This window comes from Lutra lutra, chromosome 2 (assembly GCF_902655055.1).
Source record: "Lutra lutra chromosome 2, mLutLut1.2, whole genome shotgun sequence".
Classification (NCBI taxonomy): Eukaryota; Metazoa; Chordata; class Mammalia; order Carnivora; family Mustelidae; genus Lutra; species Lutra lutra.
The window spans coordinates 62535889-62552410 of NC_062279.1; the positions used below are offsets into that span (position 1 = coordinate 62535889).

At 44.2% G+C, this 16522-nt stretch overlaps 1 protein-coding gene across 1 annotated transcript; it reads left to right on the forward strand.

Moving 5' to 3' along the window:
- Window positions 1-1109: 1109 nt before the first annotated feature.
- On the forward strand, window positions 1110-14590 carry REELD1 (reeler domain containing 1). Its single transcript, XM_047717578.1, has 6 exons — window positions 1110-1317; window positions 4464-4686; window positions 5739-5902; window positions 9052-9364; window positions 9887-9950; window positions 10783-14590. Exons 1-6 carry the CDS (start codon window positions 1110-1112, stop codon window positions 11389-11391), a joined length of 1581 nt encoding a protein of 526 aa, XP_047573534.1. The 3' UTR covers window positions 11392-14590.
- Window positions 14591-16522: the final 1932 nt, after the last annotated feature.

Consider the following 16522-nt stretch of genomic DNA (forward strand, 5'->3'; position numbering starts at 1 on the left):
CCTGGGTGGCCCAGTGGGTTAAGCCGCTGCCTTTGGCTCAGGTCATGATCCCAGGGTCCTGGGATGGAGTCCCGCATCGGGCTCCTTGCTCAGCAGGGAGCCTGCTTCTCTCTCTGCCTCTGCCTGCGTCTCTGCCTGCTTGTGCTCGCTCTCTCTCTTCCTCTCTGACAAATAAATAAATAAATAAAAATATATAAAAACAAACAACTCCTTTTGAAACATGCTCGACAGTCCTAAATGTTTATTCAGAGACCTTTCACTGTCGTGTTTGCTATCTCTCCCATTATTCTCATCTGAGAACTTCCTTACACAGTCAACTTCAATTCTTTCTGTCCATGGCATTAGAGCTAGCAAATAAAAGTGAAACTTACTCCCTAAATATTATTTTATCCAATCATTTAATTCTATTCCTGAGCTAACCCCCTACCCCCCACCCTCAGTAAATTTAATAAGGTGCACAGTGGATCAGCTTGGGTGTAACTCCCTCTGCCCGTCTTCTCTGTGAAAAAGGAGTGAAATAACTAAACAAGTCAGTAGGAGGAGGGACAAGAAGATACCAGAGTGTTGCAAATTTAACAGTTGCTTCTAAGTAATTAGTTCATAGTTGGGAGAAATTCTGTACCATTCAACCCTCTACTTTGCAATTGTAGCAGTAAGACACTAATCCAAGCCACCATATGCCTTGCTGCCTGACCATATTGGAATATTGGGTGTCTCAACTTCACCAATAATGTATTATAGCTCACACTGCCCTTGGATATCAGACAGCTTGTAAAGAGTTCACATTAGGATACAAATTTTTTCTGGTCTTATTTCTTTGACTTAATTAAATCCTCTTTAAGAAGAAGCCGTCTAGTCTAATGAGAAAACTATAAGAAGAGAGGTATTTAAAAAAAAATTGTTTAGAAATTGAAACACTTCCTACAGCCTGGCACATCCTTTTGATCTTGACCTTGAGCCCTTGCAATCTGGGGAGGCAGCACTAACGTTATCTTGGGTTTAAAGGCAGTGTATATTCAGATCGGTCACATTCAAAAGGACGTCATATCATTTTCTGAAATAGCATCTGGATTGAAACTGTTGTTTCTCGTGACACAGGAAAAGGCAAGATGAAGGTCTTGGCTGTCCTTGGAGGCTGGGCTTGGGCAGCCCTCTGCCTGGCTTCCTGCTCAGCTGCATTTTCCCATGGTGCCGGCTCAGGGGCCTGTGAGGACCTGCAGCCCAAACACATTCAAGCCCAGCCTCAAGACCCATGGACCCACCACGTCACCATTCACACTGGTAGATCTTCCTACTCACCGGGTGACACGGTTCCAGGTATGTACAGGAGAGACTTTGCAAGACCCCGCGGGACCCTATTGACCGATCCCAAGCTGTGTTTGTCCCAAGCAGGAGTTTCCTCTGCCAACGTTTGACTTAATCCTAAGAAGCCGTTATTCAGACAAAGATAAGTTATGAAATATTTGTATCATGAGAACCACATAACTAATCTCTATATTGATATTCCTTTTTACAAGAAGGCACAAATAGCATTATTATAAAAAAGTTATCTGTCCTACTTGTAAGATAAAAATGTAATCACCCTAAACAAACTTCATATATAACGTGTGTGTGTGTGTGTGTGTGTGAGAGAGAGAGAGAGAGAAAAAGGATTTTGCTTCTCATTATTTAAAACTGAAGTTATTTGCAGAGTGGAAAGTATTTCCTGCTATTTTAGTTTGGGTGCCTACAAAAGCAGAGAGAACTCCAGGTGCCAAAGGCGGTAGCTGAGTCTACGCAGCCATGAGTAAATTCAAACACATCAGCGATGTTGGCTCAACCCCCTTTGGACTTTGCTGATTCTTTTGATGGCAATTAGAGGTGATAAATCAAAATAAAATTTACTCTGGAAGTACTGTTTTGCCCAATCATTCTGTTCTGTTGGTAAGTATGGGGAAAAAATTTGTGAGCAATTTATTGACCCCCATAGCAATATACTCTCCAAACTGAAGTTCAGGCTATTCCAACAGAGATTCCTAAACTTTGTCACATCAGGATACAACGAGGAAAGGATAATATGTGTAGAGCGTGCTGGGGCGTATGTGAGGGGCTGCTCAAAACTGGAGGCAATTTTCCTGGGGGCTCCAATCACCACAGTATGCAGCCAGGCACCCCAGCATGAAGGGATTAATATGTTGGCACTCTTGTGTTCTGTGGCTAAGGGAATGAAAATGGTAAAAATCAAAGCACTGTATTAGGGAGAAAAAGCTGTAAAAACGACCCAAAATATCATGACACCCAATTTTTTTTTAACTTATTTGAGACAGAGAGAATGAGAAGGGAGAGGTCAGAGGGAGAAGCAGACTCCCCACTGAGCAGGGAGCCCGATGTGGGGCTCAATCCTGGGACTCCAGGATCATGACCTGAGCCAAAAGCAGTTGCTTAACCAACTGAGCCACCCTGGTGCCCCTGTGTGACACCCGAATTCTAATAAAAGACCTGAAGGAAGCAAATTGGATTGTGGTTGGAACTAGGACACATATATAAGAAAAGCTGGAGGGAGCACTTCCTAGATTCAGTGAGGGTCAATTATTACTTTACTGTGCTGGGATTACACTGTTTTTTCTTTTTCTTCTTTCTTTCTTTCTTTTTTTTTTCTGGGATCCCACTAATCTGTGAGCTCCTTGAAGGTAAGGACCATGTTATCCCGTTCATGGATGTATGCTCAATGCCTAGCACAATGTCCAGTTTTAAATAATAACTAAATACTTGGACAAATGTTTACTGCTAAGAGTTCAAATGCATGGAAAATAAAATGATCACAGACACTAAGCTGCACTGAGCAAGCCTATGAAGTTAGGACCCTGGTTTTTGCTACTCATTTCATTACAAATGAGTTTGCCATATTATTTATGTCTGTAAGAAAAATTTCTGCAGGGGCGTCTGGGTGGCTCAGTCATTAAGCGTTTGCCTTTGGCTCAGGTCATGATCCCAGGGTCCTGGGATCGAGACCCACCTCAGGCTCTCTGATCAGCAGGGAGCCTGCTTCTCCCTCTCCCACTACCTCTGCTTGTGTTCCCCCTCTCGCTGACTCTCTCTGTCGAATAAATAAATAAAATCTTAAAAAAAAATAAAAGAAAGAAAGAAAGAAATCCCTGCAAGTGAAATTGCTAGATCAAAGGGAAACTGCATTTCTGGGCTTTTTTGTTATGTGCTAAAAAAAAAAAAAAAGTGTATATATATATATATATATATATATATATATATATATACACACACACACACATATATATATATATATGTGAATGACATAAAATTTGCCATTCTAATTGAAGTATACAGTTCAGTGACATTAAGGACATTCATGTCCATTCAATGTTGTACCCCATCACCATTATTCATTTTCAGAACTTTTTCATTATCTTAAGCAGAAGCTCTATACCCATTAAACAATAATCTCCATCCATCTCTCCCCTCAGATCCTAGTAATCTTTATAATCTTTTTGTCTTTGTGATAATTTACCTGCCCTAGGTACCTCATGTAAGTGGAATTGTACAGTATGTCATCTTATATTCACTTACACTTAAGCTGATTTCACTTACTGAAACTTACATGTAATGTCTTGCAGTTCCTTCCATGTTGTAGCCTGTATAAGAGGTAACTACATTTTAAATATGGAAAACATTATTAGGTTATCTCCTCAGAGAGTTGCATGGTTTATTGTTCTAGCGCTAGTGAATGACTGTCCTGGTTTTTCCACAGTGCTATTAATACTGGTTATAATTCTACATTTTAAAGTTTGTTGAAAAGATAAGTATCTCAATAATGTCTCATGATTGTTTTTTAAATCATGATTTTTTTATTTCAAGTCTTTATTTAAATTCTAGTTAGTTACCATATGGTAAAATTGGTTTCAGGTATAGAATTTAGTGATTCATCACTTACATATAACACTCAGTGCTGATCACAAGTGCCATCCTTAATAAATCATGATTGACTTTATTTTATTTTATTTTATTTTATTTTCTGTCTGTGCCCTTTGATAACTTGGGATTTGGTCATCTTTTTATTGATTCACCATTACTCTTTGTATATTTGTCTGTTTTGTATCTTTACAAATACTTGGTTTATAATTTGTCTTTTGATTTCTTTGATATTCACAATTTTTTTTACATCATCTTTTTCTTTATGGCAATTGGGTTTTCTCAGAAAGGCATTCCAAACTACAAATTTTTTAAAAACCACATTTTTCCTAGGGTTCTTTTTTTTTTTTTTTTTTTTTTGTATTTCATTTTGACATAACTTTGATCTAAATGGAATTTACTTTGGGTGTGAAGTAGCACTTCAACTATTTTTCCCCCTAATGAAGTGTTTACTTTTGGGGGGCTGGTCTTAAGCTTTTGGTTTTGAAAATACCCATGTAAAATCAGCAAATGGAACCACATCAAGAGGACTCACCTCAGACGGATGTTTTCTGTTGCAGTGACTGTGAGGAGCAGTCGAGATTTCATGGGATTTCTACTTCAGGCTCGAAGAGTGTTGGATCACCAAATAGCTGGCACTTTTGTTTTCATGCCTCCTCATTCCAAAGCAATGGCTTGTTCTCAAGAGGCTGACACAGTCACCCACTCTGACAAGTCCCGGAAGAGAAACCTGTCCTTCGAGTGGAAGGCCCCTGCCCAGCCTGTGGGGGACATCACATTCCTGTAAGAGTGAGGGGAGTGCTCCTTCTTGGTAATGGAGCCTTACCCTCTGAAGAGAAGGAGCTTCTGCTCTCCCTTCCTTCCTGCTTCAGCCCCTACCTCCAGCCACCTCATGACAAGGACAGGGTCATGAAGACTGTCCCAACTAGACAGTCAGTGCAGAGGGTAACCAAAAAGGAAGTTGCCCCCAGCTCCCCTCTCTGTCATTATCCACAGCTTGGGGGCACGTGATTTCCCCCTCCTCTCTGGGCACAGATGCATCTTGGCCAACCTTTCCAGGAAATTTGGACCAGAGGAAAAAGAAGGACCAGTGGGAGAGTAGGGAAAACTGAGAAAGACAGGAACTGAGGCAGACAGATAAGTGGACACTTACTCAGGCCCAGGGAAAACCACTGAGGTCTCTGTGCCTTGGCTTGTGGTCTATCAGATGGCTGATGACTTAACTGACTGAGCCGCCCAGATACCCCTAAGTTAATCAGATTTTTATAACTGCCTTCTGATTATTTAAACTGGGAAAAATGATTCCAGCCGGTAATCCCTACTTCAGTGAAATTTGGGGGAGGATAAATGAGATAATGTTTGCGAAAGGGATTTTTACTAAAGAAAGCCATTAAGTATTCAAAATATTAGTTAGAATACCAACAATTTATCTCTGATTTTCAATGGAATCGACAATTACAATAGAGCTGTACCATTGTACAACAGAATTATGAAATTTTCAATTAACAGAGTAATTCAATTAACAATATACCAGTAATGGCTAATAATAAAGTTAAAGATGGAACCTTTTGAGACTAAACAGTTCAAGAAGACACCTTTTAGTCTAAATGAGGTTTTCTAATGACTGTATTTATTCAGGAGGGGAATTTAGACATATCCTTCCCTGTTTTAATTATTTGCCACTATTGAGTTTGTGTTTCTAAAGAGAGTGGAGTCACACAAAGGGCAATACAATCATCTCTTCAGTTTTTCTGTTCACGTAGACTTTTGTTCTTCTTCAGGTGTGATTTAAGGGAAACCAAACCCTCGCAACATTTTGCTTTCTTTTTCCACAGTCTTTCAGTTGTCCAGTCATATTTCGTTTACTGGGAGAGGATCGAATCATCTGTTGTGTCTCAACAGATACACCTCGGAGTCCACACTGACCGTCGCGAGCAGCCCAGCTCACCCATGCCAAACTCTGGCCAGAGTCGGGAGGCAACCGAGAGCTCCATGCCAGGTACAGCTTGCCGCAGGACTCAAGAGCCTGTCTGGCAGCTTATGGGAAAGAGGGGGGGAGGCAGCTCCCCGCTGAGCAGGGAGCCTGATGTGGGACTCCATCCCAGGACTCTGGGATCATGACCTGAGCCGAAGGCAGACGCTTAACTGACTGAGCCTCCCAGAAGCCCCTAAATTAATCACATTTTTATAACTGCCTTCCGAATACTTAAACTGGGAAAAATGTGATTTTCACTTAGAAGGTACTACAGCCAGTTCCAGTTCCTGCAACTCAGGCATTAAACACTTGCCTCGGGTGGCCACAGCAGCTCACGGCCAAGGGCAGGAGGGCCCATTTGCCATTGCTGTTTGTCCACTGCAACCTCACAAATTATGGGGGGCCTTGAGGTGGACAGTTGAGTTCTGCCACAAAGCCAAACAACAGCACCCCCCTCCCTCCACTCCCTCACTTACCAGTGGTCACGGCATCTCCTTGGGGTTCTTTAGACCCTTGGAGCTCCACGAGGAGTGCGAGAAAGAGATGATCTTTTCTTCTTTGTACATAAAAACTCTTCCAGCTTTCATTGTTACTTTCCATGGTAGGTAGATGGCTCTTTGCAGTCTGGGTTGGAGAAAGGAATCGGGAATGAGAGGCTGCTTGGACGGCAATGGACTTTTTCCCTGGTTCACCACATCAACCCAAGACTCCTTTGGCCCATGAACTTCTACAACAAAACAAAACAGGAGAACACAGCGAGAATACAGCTACAGAATACAGGGGTCGCCTGAAAATTGCTGGGGATCGGGAACTCATTTCCATTATTGATTTCTAGCTAAGTGCTCTGAAAGGACGCTCTCAAAGAGGCCACCCGCATAGACGCTCCCATCTTTAATCCTTTCAATTCCACTTTCCTTGACTCTGTCCTTTGTTCTTGGCCAACATGTTCATGCCCGACTTGGCTCAGGCTAGCACACCCAGGCACATGCCCCAAACCATCTTCTCCCCGCTGCCCAGCACCACTCACCCAACCTTCCCACCAAGATACTCCAAAAAAACAGAGTCAAGATCTCAGGATCTGACAGTGTGGCCTGGAAAAGATCCTGCAAAGCCATCGTGTGTTTGAAGTCTCATGTGTCTTTTTCTGTCATGCAAATTTTGCATTTTAATCCCAAGCATGTTTGTTTTAATATGAATGTGACTAAAGGTGAGGCGTCAGGAAGTGATATCACGTCTCTGCTCTCTGTCTTGGGACCCTGCTGGGAACCTTGTCCCCCACGGGGTGACAGACTCCCGTCTGAGCAGCTCCAGGGTAAACTCCTCAGTATGCAGCTGCACACATTCCTGCCCTCCTGGCCCAGGCTGTTTTCCTGCCCATTCCTCTACACAAACCCCAGGGGTTCTCAAAGGTAAAAGGAGTGTGTGTGTATATGTGCATCATGGCAGGGGTAGGGGAGGTCATCTAGCAAAGTGAAATAAATTTCTTGGGATGCCTGTGTGGCTCAGTCAATTAAGGTGCTGCCTTCAGCTCAAGTCATGATCCCAGGGTCCTGGGATCAAGTCCTACATCGGGCCCCCTGCTCAGTGGAGACCCTGCTTCTCCCTCTCCCTCTGCCTGCTGATCCCTCTGCTTGTGCTCTCTCTCTCTCTGTCAAATAAATAAAAATCTTTTTAAAAAATTTCAAAAGTGACTGCAGTGGGTAAATAAATGATGAATCATGAATTTTCACATTAGGAAGATAGTATATTGTACTTTTTAAACTTATTTCCCAGTAAACCCTCAGGACACTTTGGGGTCTACCTAACCGCATTGGGCATGATCTCCATGTTTTGCCTTCTTACACCTCCTCAAATTGGGCTCTTCTTCCTGCTTATCTATTTATCCTTCAAGGGGAGGTTCAAATATCTCCTTTGTGAAATTTTCTCCTGTACTTCTTGGGAGGCAAATGTAATTGCTTTCTCAGTTCTAGATTTAAAGCTCTCATCACACCATCATTTCTAAGACTGGGCATCTGAGAATCTCTCCTCCTGGATTTTGAGTTCAGGAACAACAACGGCCACTACGCAGCTCTTCTGTAGCCCCCAGCATTCACAGTGATGCTCATCACACAATGAGTCTGCAGGGAATGTCTGAATGAATTCCGAGTTTAGGCAGAAGTATAAGACTGTTGAGCTTTTGCCACATTCTCTGTGTCCGTTAGGCTTCTTTGTTTTTCACTTTAATTTCAATGTTTTGGAGTGTTGAAGGCTTTGGAGAAGAGTGGGACTAAAGGGGAAAAAATGCATTTCAACCCAGTTAGAGCCCTGGCCAGAGAAACCTCCGTTAATGTGTTTTTCTGTGAACACCATCATAGTCATCCTAAGAGTTATTACAGTAAACCTTCATTGCATGTTCACCTGTGCTGTGTGCTCCATGCTTCTACATCAATAATTTTCTTTCACCCATCAGCAGCTCTAGGCTATAGGAACCATTATTGGTCCCATTTTGCAAAAGGAGAAACTGATGTTCTGGGAGGACTTGCCCCAAAGAAGGAGTTAGCGGAATGGAGAACTGAACCCAGGCATCCGACTCCCTGGTCCTTGCTTGCTTGCTGTGCTGTTTCTAATTTCTATTTCTAAAGCTCTGGGCTGTCATGTTGGCCAGTCACAGATGGGAAATGAGATGGTGGAGGGCAGTGGAGAGCAGTGACCTTGACTCTGCCCATGGCAGAGGGTCAAGTCATTATCATCACCAGGGAGACTTTTACTATTAATAATATGGCAGGAAAGATCTAGGGCTTTCAAAAATCTTTGATTTGTGGGATTCTGATTTTTTTTTTCTTTTTTCCTAGTTAGAAGCAGTTTTTGGCAGAGGTAAGAAAAAACAGGCAGGGTGGTCACAGTGGTTTCTATACTCCCGGAGTGGTGACTATTAAAAACACACAAATCCAGAGGGCCAAAGACTTACTCTTTAAAGAGATACTACAAAATGAGTCCTTTCCCACTTGGTCAGGGGCTTATATTACTGGGCAGATCATCCTTTTGTTGATACTTTTGAGTAGCCCAAACTTAATGGTTTGGTTTAAAGGTACATTAAAGTCTCTAGTATTTATCCCAGTGTCATAGTTGTTTGTGTTAATCAATACAAGGAAAATGCTCTCACTCTCTCATGGTGTCTTTGGATCTCTATTTAGCTTCCAGACCCCCCAGCGCTCTTCCTCAGCAACGTGCAAACATCTTTGCTGTTGCTCCAACTGGAGCTGCAGAGGATAACAGCTTAGATCCCTTTCCTGCAAGTTTTTGGGTGACAGAGTTTCCTGGGGGTGTGGAGACTCTGTTCCAGTCATCTTCACACACAGCTACTGCTGTCAGCAATGGCCAGCAACCCAGAGGGGACATCAACAGAATCCTTGAGCCATCCCTGGATATCCATGGGATGGAGAGACTCATGGCTCTCAGGAGATTCTTCTCAGAGGGCATTGCTTCCAGCCCTAGCGCGCACCTCAGGTAATGGGTCAGGGGTGGATCATTCAGTGTGGGGGTGAGATAAGACCAAACCCTGGGGTGCTGAGGGAGTCTGAACTTCTTGGCATCTGACAGGAAAAGATCTCATCGTATTTATTCTTAAGTGCACAGGAAACCCTGATCGTAGAAGGACTACTGGCCAAAAGGGCTGGGTATGAAAATCGCCTGGGGGGAACTGTACTTTCTTGGATAGGGTGAGATCTCTGATATGCTATTATTTATAAAATCAGATATAAATGTATGTTTTATAGAAGAGATGTAAAAATTTATAGTATATAAATACATATTTTATATAAAATAAATAAAAGTATTCAGTGAGGCTTTGTTGCTGTACTCACTTGCCTCTTCCCACCCCCTCCCTCTTTCCCCTTCAGCTCCTATCTCCAAACTCAGGAGTCTTTCCAAGGAAATATGATTTTGTCAGTATATACAACAATGGTAGGGAATGTTGCTTTTTGATCCATATACATAGTCTTCTCTTCACCCTTCTATCCTTTGCTTTAGGACTCAGGATGATCCAAGCTTTGATTCATTGGAAACTTGCCTACCCTCATATAGGGATGAACAGGTAACAACCATGTTTGTCTGTGGGTGATAGGGTTGATATTTTGATCCCAGTGTGGGAAGTTCCAGGCTGGGAAAGCAGAGCTATTAGACTAGTAACCAAAATTTGAGAGAAGGAGGCAAGGGTATGATATGTATGCAGCATCTTTTTACCAATCAATACTAGCCTTTCTGTTACACACAGTGTCTCCAAAGTTATTGACAATTGTAGAAATTGATAGTTTTAGTGATTTGTTTTCCCACTTAGCCTCAGTTAATAATTCCTGTCTCCCCACCTCTCCACCCCTTGCTTTATAACGTTGGCCTCGAAACGCCATGTATGGTTCCAGAGGTTAGATCAATGGGCAATATAAAATATACATGCCCACTGATTTACTATTCCTTTGAAGTCTTAAAAGGAACACAAAATAAAACATGGTATAATATTCTTACTCATATTTATTGGAACCTACAACAGATTAAATGCCATCTTGTGTGGGTCCTAGCATAAAAAGACACTCAAAGCTTTCTGCCCTTGGAGATGATAATCATACATCTCAGTCTGGAAGCTCCTTAGAGGACCCTAGGTTTATTCTTGTGACTGGCCTCTACGCTCTCTTTGTGGGGTTTCCATTAGCCACCTTATCCCCATCAATCACAAGGGCATATCTATCTACTTGAGCATTTTAGGAGCTCTTTCAGGAGCAGGCACCAGCCTGGGTTTTCAGCTGCTGCCTGGGATCTTTTACGAATTCAGGTTAGGTGTCGAAAGAAACACAGGTTAAGTGTGAAGTTGGGTGGCAGCTTGGAAGAAGACCAGGTCTTTTGACTTCTCTTTTTTCCCTTTCCTTTTCTAGGACAAAATGGAGTCCTCTAATAGGACCGTGATGAGGCCCCCTCTGTCTACTGCCCATTTTACCTATCCTCAGCACCTCTGGTTGTCTGAAGCACTTACTGACAATGGGGCTGGGGCAGCTACCCCAACCCCTGTTTTCCCCCCATCTGCCACTTCCAGGTCACCTGCTGCTGGAACCCAGTTAGAAACATGGAGGCCTTCTCCCAGCTTCTTAACTCAGCCAAAGCGCAAGGAGCCCAGAGTAGGGGAGGAACATGGTGGGAACAGAGTGGGATACCCCAGGAAGACCAACCCAAGGCCTGAGGTTGGGCAAGAAGGAGCCAGTGCCCCTTCAGGGATCCAGCTCAGGACTCCCCAGCTGGGAATCCTGCTTTGCCTTTCTGCCACCTTGGGCATGGCCCTGGCTGCTGGCCTCCGCTGCCTACACTACCAGTATTGCCACAAACGGACAGAAGTGTCCTTCAGTGAGCCTGCGGGGGATGCTGTTGCCAGGAGCGACGGTGGTGAGACAGTGCATGTCAGGAAGATCAGAGAGAACAGTTTTGTTTTGGTTGAAGCGGACTACAACTGGACCACGTCCTCTGTGGGTAGCGAGAAAACAGTGCTCTGAGCAGACCATCGTCCTAGGCCTCTGAGTGGCCCTCCTCAGACCCTGCAGTGTCTCAGCCAGAACAGAGCTAATGAGAATAGCTGATGAGGACAGGGATTCGCTGTGCCCCCCACTCAGTGAGCAGTTAGTGGAGGAAGCTGGGAAAGGACAGTTTTATCAACAGAGGGAGTTCTTCCCGAGCTTTGTTGTCTTAACATCTGTAATTTAGCTGCTTTTTTTCTATTCACAATTAGACGTTCTGTTTGAAGAGTTAAACTCAACACAATGAATATTGTATAACCTGCTCATTAACTAGACTCCTGTGGCCACCAAGCTTCCTCTGTTGCCTTAAGGAACCTGCAGAAATAGAAATTTTGTCCCTCCTCAGTATGTCAGCATCATCCCTTCTAACTCTTTGAAAAAAAGTAACGTTGAGGTTGTGTCTCTTACAAGAAAAAGAGCTGGAGCCTCAGTTTACCTCTCCAAACCGCCCCCAGAAGAAGTTTCATTTTTAAAACTAGCCTTCAACACTGACTAGGTGAGTGCAAGGGTATTCAGTCTACTTCGAAACTAGGAAGCCTGGCAAATCCGCCTCGGAAATTAATCTGAAGCAAGAGAGTTTTCGAGAGCTTGATGGAGCACATCTGTGGGGGAACGCGTATGTGCCGCATAAACACCAGAGTGGGGTAAGCAAGCTTCTTCATCAGGTGCAAATGGATCTGGGACTTCCTATCCATTTACACTTGATGGGAGGCTTGTGAATCCTAACAGCCAGCACACATACTGCCTTTTGCCAAAGGTTAGGCTGGGAAAAATCATGATGCCACACAGTCTGAAAAAGAGCCTTTACTCATCTTTTCAGGGAGAAAAGGAAGACCACATGTGAACAAAGACCAGATCTTTCTACTGTCATGATTTATGAAGATCACTTTGACTTAGCCAAGTGTCCCATAGATGTTATGTGAGGCCAAGACAACAGGTGTGAATAGACCTTTTGAATATGTTCATCTAATATGACACATAGAAATTGGCTGTCTTTTCAGAGGTAAACCTGTTACAGAATCACAAAACATTTTAATGTGGAAACGAAAAACCACTATAAATTTGGAAAGGGTGTTTATTTATCAAGTACCTAACTTACACGGGTACTGTGCTAAAAACTTTGTGTACATTTTCACATTTAACTCTCACAATAACTTAATGCAGAATAAGTTCCATAATTTGTTCAAGAGAGAGGGGCATTTATAACATCTCAATTCAACCACAAAAACATTTTTTTTTTTTAAACTGGGTGTATGGGGAAAGAGATAAATCCTGCTGTTTTTCCAGCCTCTTTTAGCTCATAGGGCACTAATTCCAAGACTGTTTCCTCCTGGATCTGTCCCCTGGCTTCTGTCAAGTGCCTCATTAGGAACATGGAGACCTAGGTAATTGTGTGTTCTCACAATTAAGTGTAAGTGTTCTAGGAATGTAAGTGTTCTCGGAATACTGTGGAAATAAGTGAATGTACTATACTCCACCAGCAGCCAGAGCTATCCCTTCTACATATTCCTCCCTTCCTCAATGATCTCTTCCATGAGATGCAGCTGCCAATAGAGAGTCCTGCTCTGGCCAACAATAAAAAAATTACTTCACAATTGCCTGTGAAATAAATCACCCCCAACTCAGTCATTTAAAACAGCCCCTAGCACCACCATTCATCGTCTTTCACAGTTTTGGGGTTGCCTGGGCTTGGCTGGGCAGTTCTTCTGCTCTATGTTCTGTTCAGTGGGCTGGAACACCCGAGCCGACTTGCTCGCGTGACTGGCAGTTGGTGCTGGCTGCTGACTGGGGCTCAGCCAGGCCCCATGAGCGTGGGCAGAAATTTCTTCCTTCTCTTCATGGCTTCTTATAGCACCGTTCCCAGAGGGGTGTTCCAAGCAGAAAAAAAAACCAGAAGTTGAGAGTGGGGGGAGCTTTTCAGGCCTACCCTTGGAAGTAACATGGTTTCACTTCTGCCACTTCCCAGTGGTTACAGGAAGTCAAGAGCTAGCCTCCTTCTTCAAAGGAAGGGCAGTGGATTTGGCTTTCGGATGGGCGAAGTGGCAAAGGATTTGAAGCTCTCTTTAATTCTCCACCTCTCTAGTTAGACTGCTGGCCTTTCATGGGGCTTCTCTGAGTGTAAAAGGAGGGGCTGTTCATCCCCAGGAGGAGCCCTGGGTCACCTTCCCCGCAAAGCATCGAAGGGGGTGAGGGAAATCTCAGGGTCAGGCATTTCCTCTTTGTTAGCTCCCTGGGGCAAAATAGTGAAGTGTGGCGGAAGAGTAAGCCAGACCTCTGAGTCTCTGCTTCCTCATCAGAGAAAACAGAATTCTTTACCGCTTTCAGTTGTCGGGAAGAGTAAACGCACGTTCAACCTTTAGCCAGCTATGACTAACTACTTAATGTCCCCTTGCAGCTGCAACACTATCTTTAAATCTAGTCCCTTTAGAGAAACTCTGTGACCACCCAAAATGTTATTCCCTTTCCATGACAGCTTCTCTCCTGTGGCCCCCCTCTCCTGCCCAGCAAATGGAGGTGGTCCCCGCACGAGTTGTCATGGTCGCCACTGGCTACAACTCCTGCTGGGGGTCAGACATTTTTGCGGAGACATTCTGAAGAAACTCTTCTTCAGCAGGGGCAGTGGAGTCCATAGACCTGCCTTCAGGAGACATAAAACCCCTCTGTTACTGTGAACTTGAAGGTCCTCTAAGCCTGGCTTCAGAGAAGCCCCAGAGGGGAGCCAGTAGGAAGTGTTAACCTCAAGGCATTTACTAAAGCACAAAGCCATTACAAGTTTAAAAAAAAAAAAAAAGGCAAAGGATTCAAATGCAACATCTTAACATAGCTTTTTTGTTTTGTAGGAACAGCTACAGAACTGCTCTATAAGCCATTTCTTCCAGAAGGGGGTTTAGGCTAAATAGACATTTAAGGGAAAAGAACAGAAAAACAATTGCTGAAAACTATATTTTCAAAACTCTTTGTATTTCAAACAAATTGATTGTGTTAATAACCGCAGATCCACAGTAGGGGTGAGCCTCAACCTTTATATGTTGGGAGGCTATCTCTGATTTTTCTCATTGATTTCTCCCCTTGGATACAACACTTTTGCTAACTCGCAACTTAATGCTCGACTATAGTCTGACTGAGTTATCCCACTGTTGAGGCTGTCTGGATTTTAATTTGCTGTGACAATGTTTGTTTTCCTTAAAAAAAAAAAAAAAAAAAAAAAAACCCCAAAACTCTAATTAACAACAATGACAAAAAAAAAATGGGTCAACAAACCAGTAAATATTGAAACAAGTGTCATGTTTTATTTGAGAAGTTGTCTGGAGATGGCTGGCAATTTATGAATAAATTACAGACATACCCTCTCCCTTTCTTGGACTTCGGGGATTTATTAGTGATCCCAGCTTTTCTGGAATACAGGCTCTGTGATTTGATTTCATTCCACCCCAACCAACCCCTTCTTCTCAAAACGGTGTGTGGCAAGGAATTTCTTTTATTTAAAGTGAAATGAATTTACATTCCTTATTTTATTAAACTTGAGAGCATCTTCAGAAGAACTTTGCTCCCTCTGCAGGTGGAAGGCCTTAGGGGGTTGCAAAACCAGGGGCAGTCACCTCTGGTTTAGAATATCAGGAGGGACTTTATGATAAAAGGAAGTCTGATGTTTCGTTCCTGATCCATGCAAAAAGGAAATGTGAACATTTTGAGACCCCGCTCCGTTGACAACTGGGTTGGAGCTGCCTGGACCACTGAGGCCTGTCAGATGTTTTCTTGGTGCCCTATGGCTTTGGAAACATAAATCTGTTTAGGTCAAGAGTCTCTAAAAGTCGTCGAGTGGCTTACCATGGCTCTCAGAGCGAAGTGTCAACACGTGATTGACAGACAGGGAGCCCCGCCCCCGCCCCGCCTCCACCCCGCCCACCTTCCTGGCGCCGCGCCCCCGCTGCGAGGGCCTGCGCCCTCCTTGAACGCTGTACCGCTCCGCTGGGTTCCCTTGCTCTGGCTGTTCTTGTCGTCTGGAACCCGGTCCCCTCAGACACCCACAGCCTTCAGAGCTTTCTTCCAGCCTTGCCTTATCAGAGAGGCTCTCCGGGCCATTACAGCCTCTTCTCACTCTCCTTGCCCCTCCCGCTTTAGAATATTTATGGTCCTTACTTTCGGCCTCCGGCAGACTCAGACGCTTCCTAAGGGCAGACACTTTGTTTTTCTCATTGCTATTCCCCCAGCACCTAGAGCTGTTCTTCAGACACAGTAAGGAATCAATAAATGTTTGCTAAATGAGTGAATGAAAAGTTCAAGGTCCGTGTTCCTCTCCGCAGGCCTGGGTCTGGACTGAAGTCGAATGTGGGGGCCCTTGGGCGCTCGGGCATCGGGAGAGGCAGGTCGCTGTCTAGAGGCGAGCTAGAGCTCTGTGGCCCAGGTCTCCAGGGCAGGAAATGTCCTGTGTCTCAGATCCCAGGCTCCGGAGGTTCTCGGCAGGGAGGAACTGAGAACAGACTTAACCTCCCAATCCGAGGTGGGGCCGGAGGAGAGCTGAGCGGAGTCTTTCCAAGAGGCTTACCTGTGTGCGCCCTTGGCTCAGTTTAGATGGTCTGGCACGAGGATTCTCAGCCTGCACACACTCCACATTTGGGGCGGATAATCCTTTGTTGCGGGGGTTGCCCTGTGCATCGTAGGATGTTTAGCAGCATCTCAGGCCTCTAGCCACTAGCTGACAGTAGCTCCCTCCTCCCCAGCTGTGACAACCAGAAGTGTCCCCAGACATCGTCCAATGTCCCCTGGAGGCCTAAACCGCCCCCATGGGGGACCGCCTGTGTAGGAGCTAAGAGTTGCAACTGCAGGGCCCAGGATGAAGCAGCCTTTCTGCATCATTTCCAGATTCAACGACGGAGCAGGCAGTGATGAGATAGAGAAACATAGGGTTCAAAAATTAGAAATGGTTTTAATGGTCATCTGACTCAGTGGTCTTGAACTTTTACCTTTGCTTAATTAGCTGGAACAATAAGAGCTGGATACTCTCCTTAAGCTTGTGTCTTTCCTTTTTCCTTCCCTCCCCCTTACTCCCTTTCCCTTTACCTTGACGAACTGCCCCTGGAAATTTAACCAACAAGCATGGCTAAAACTC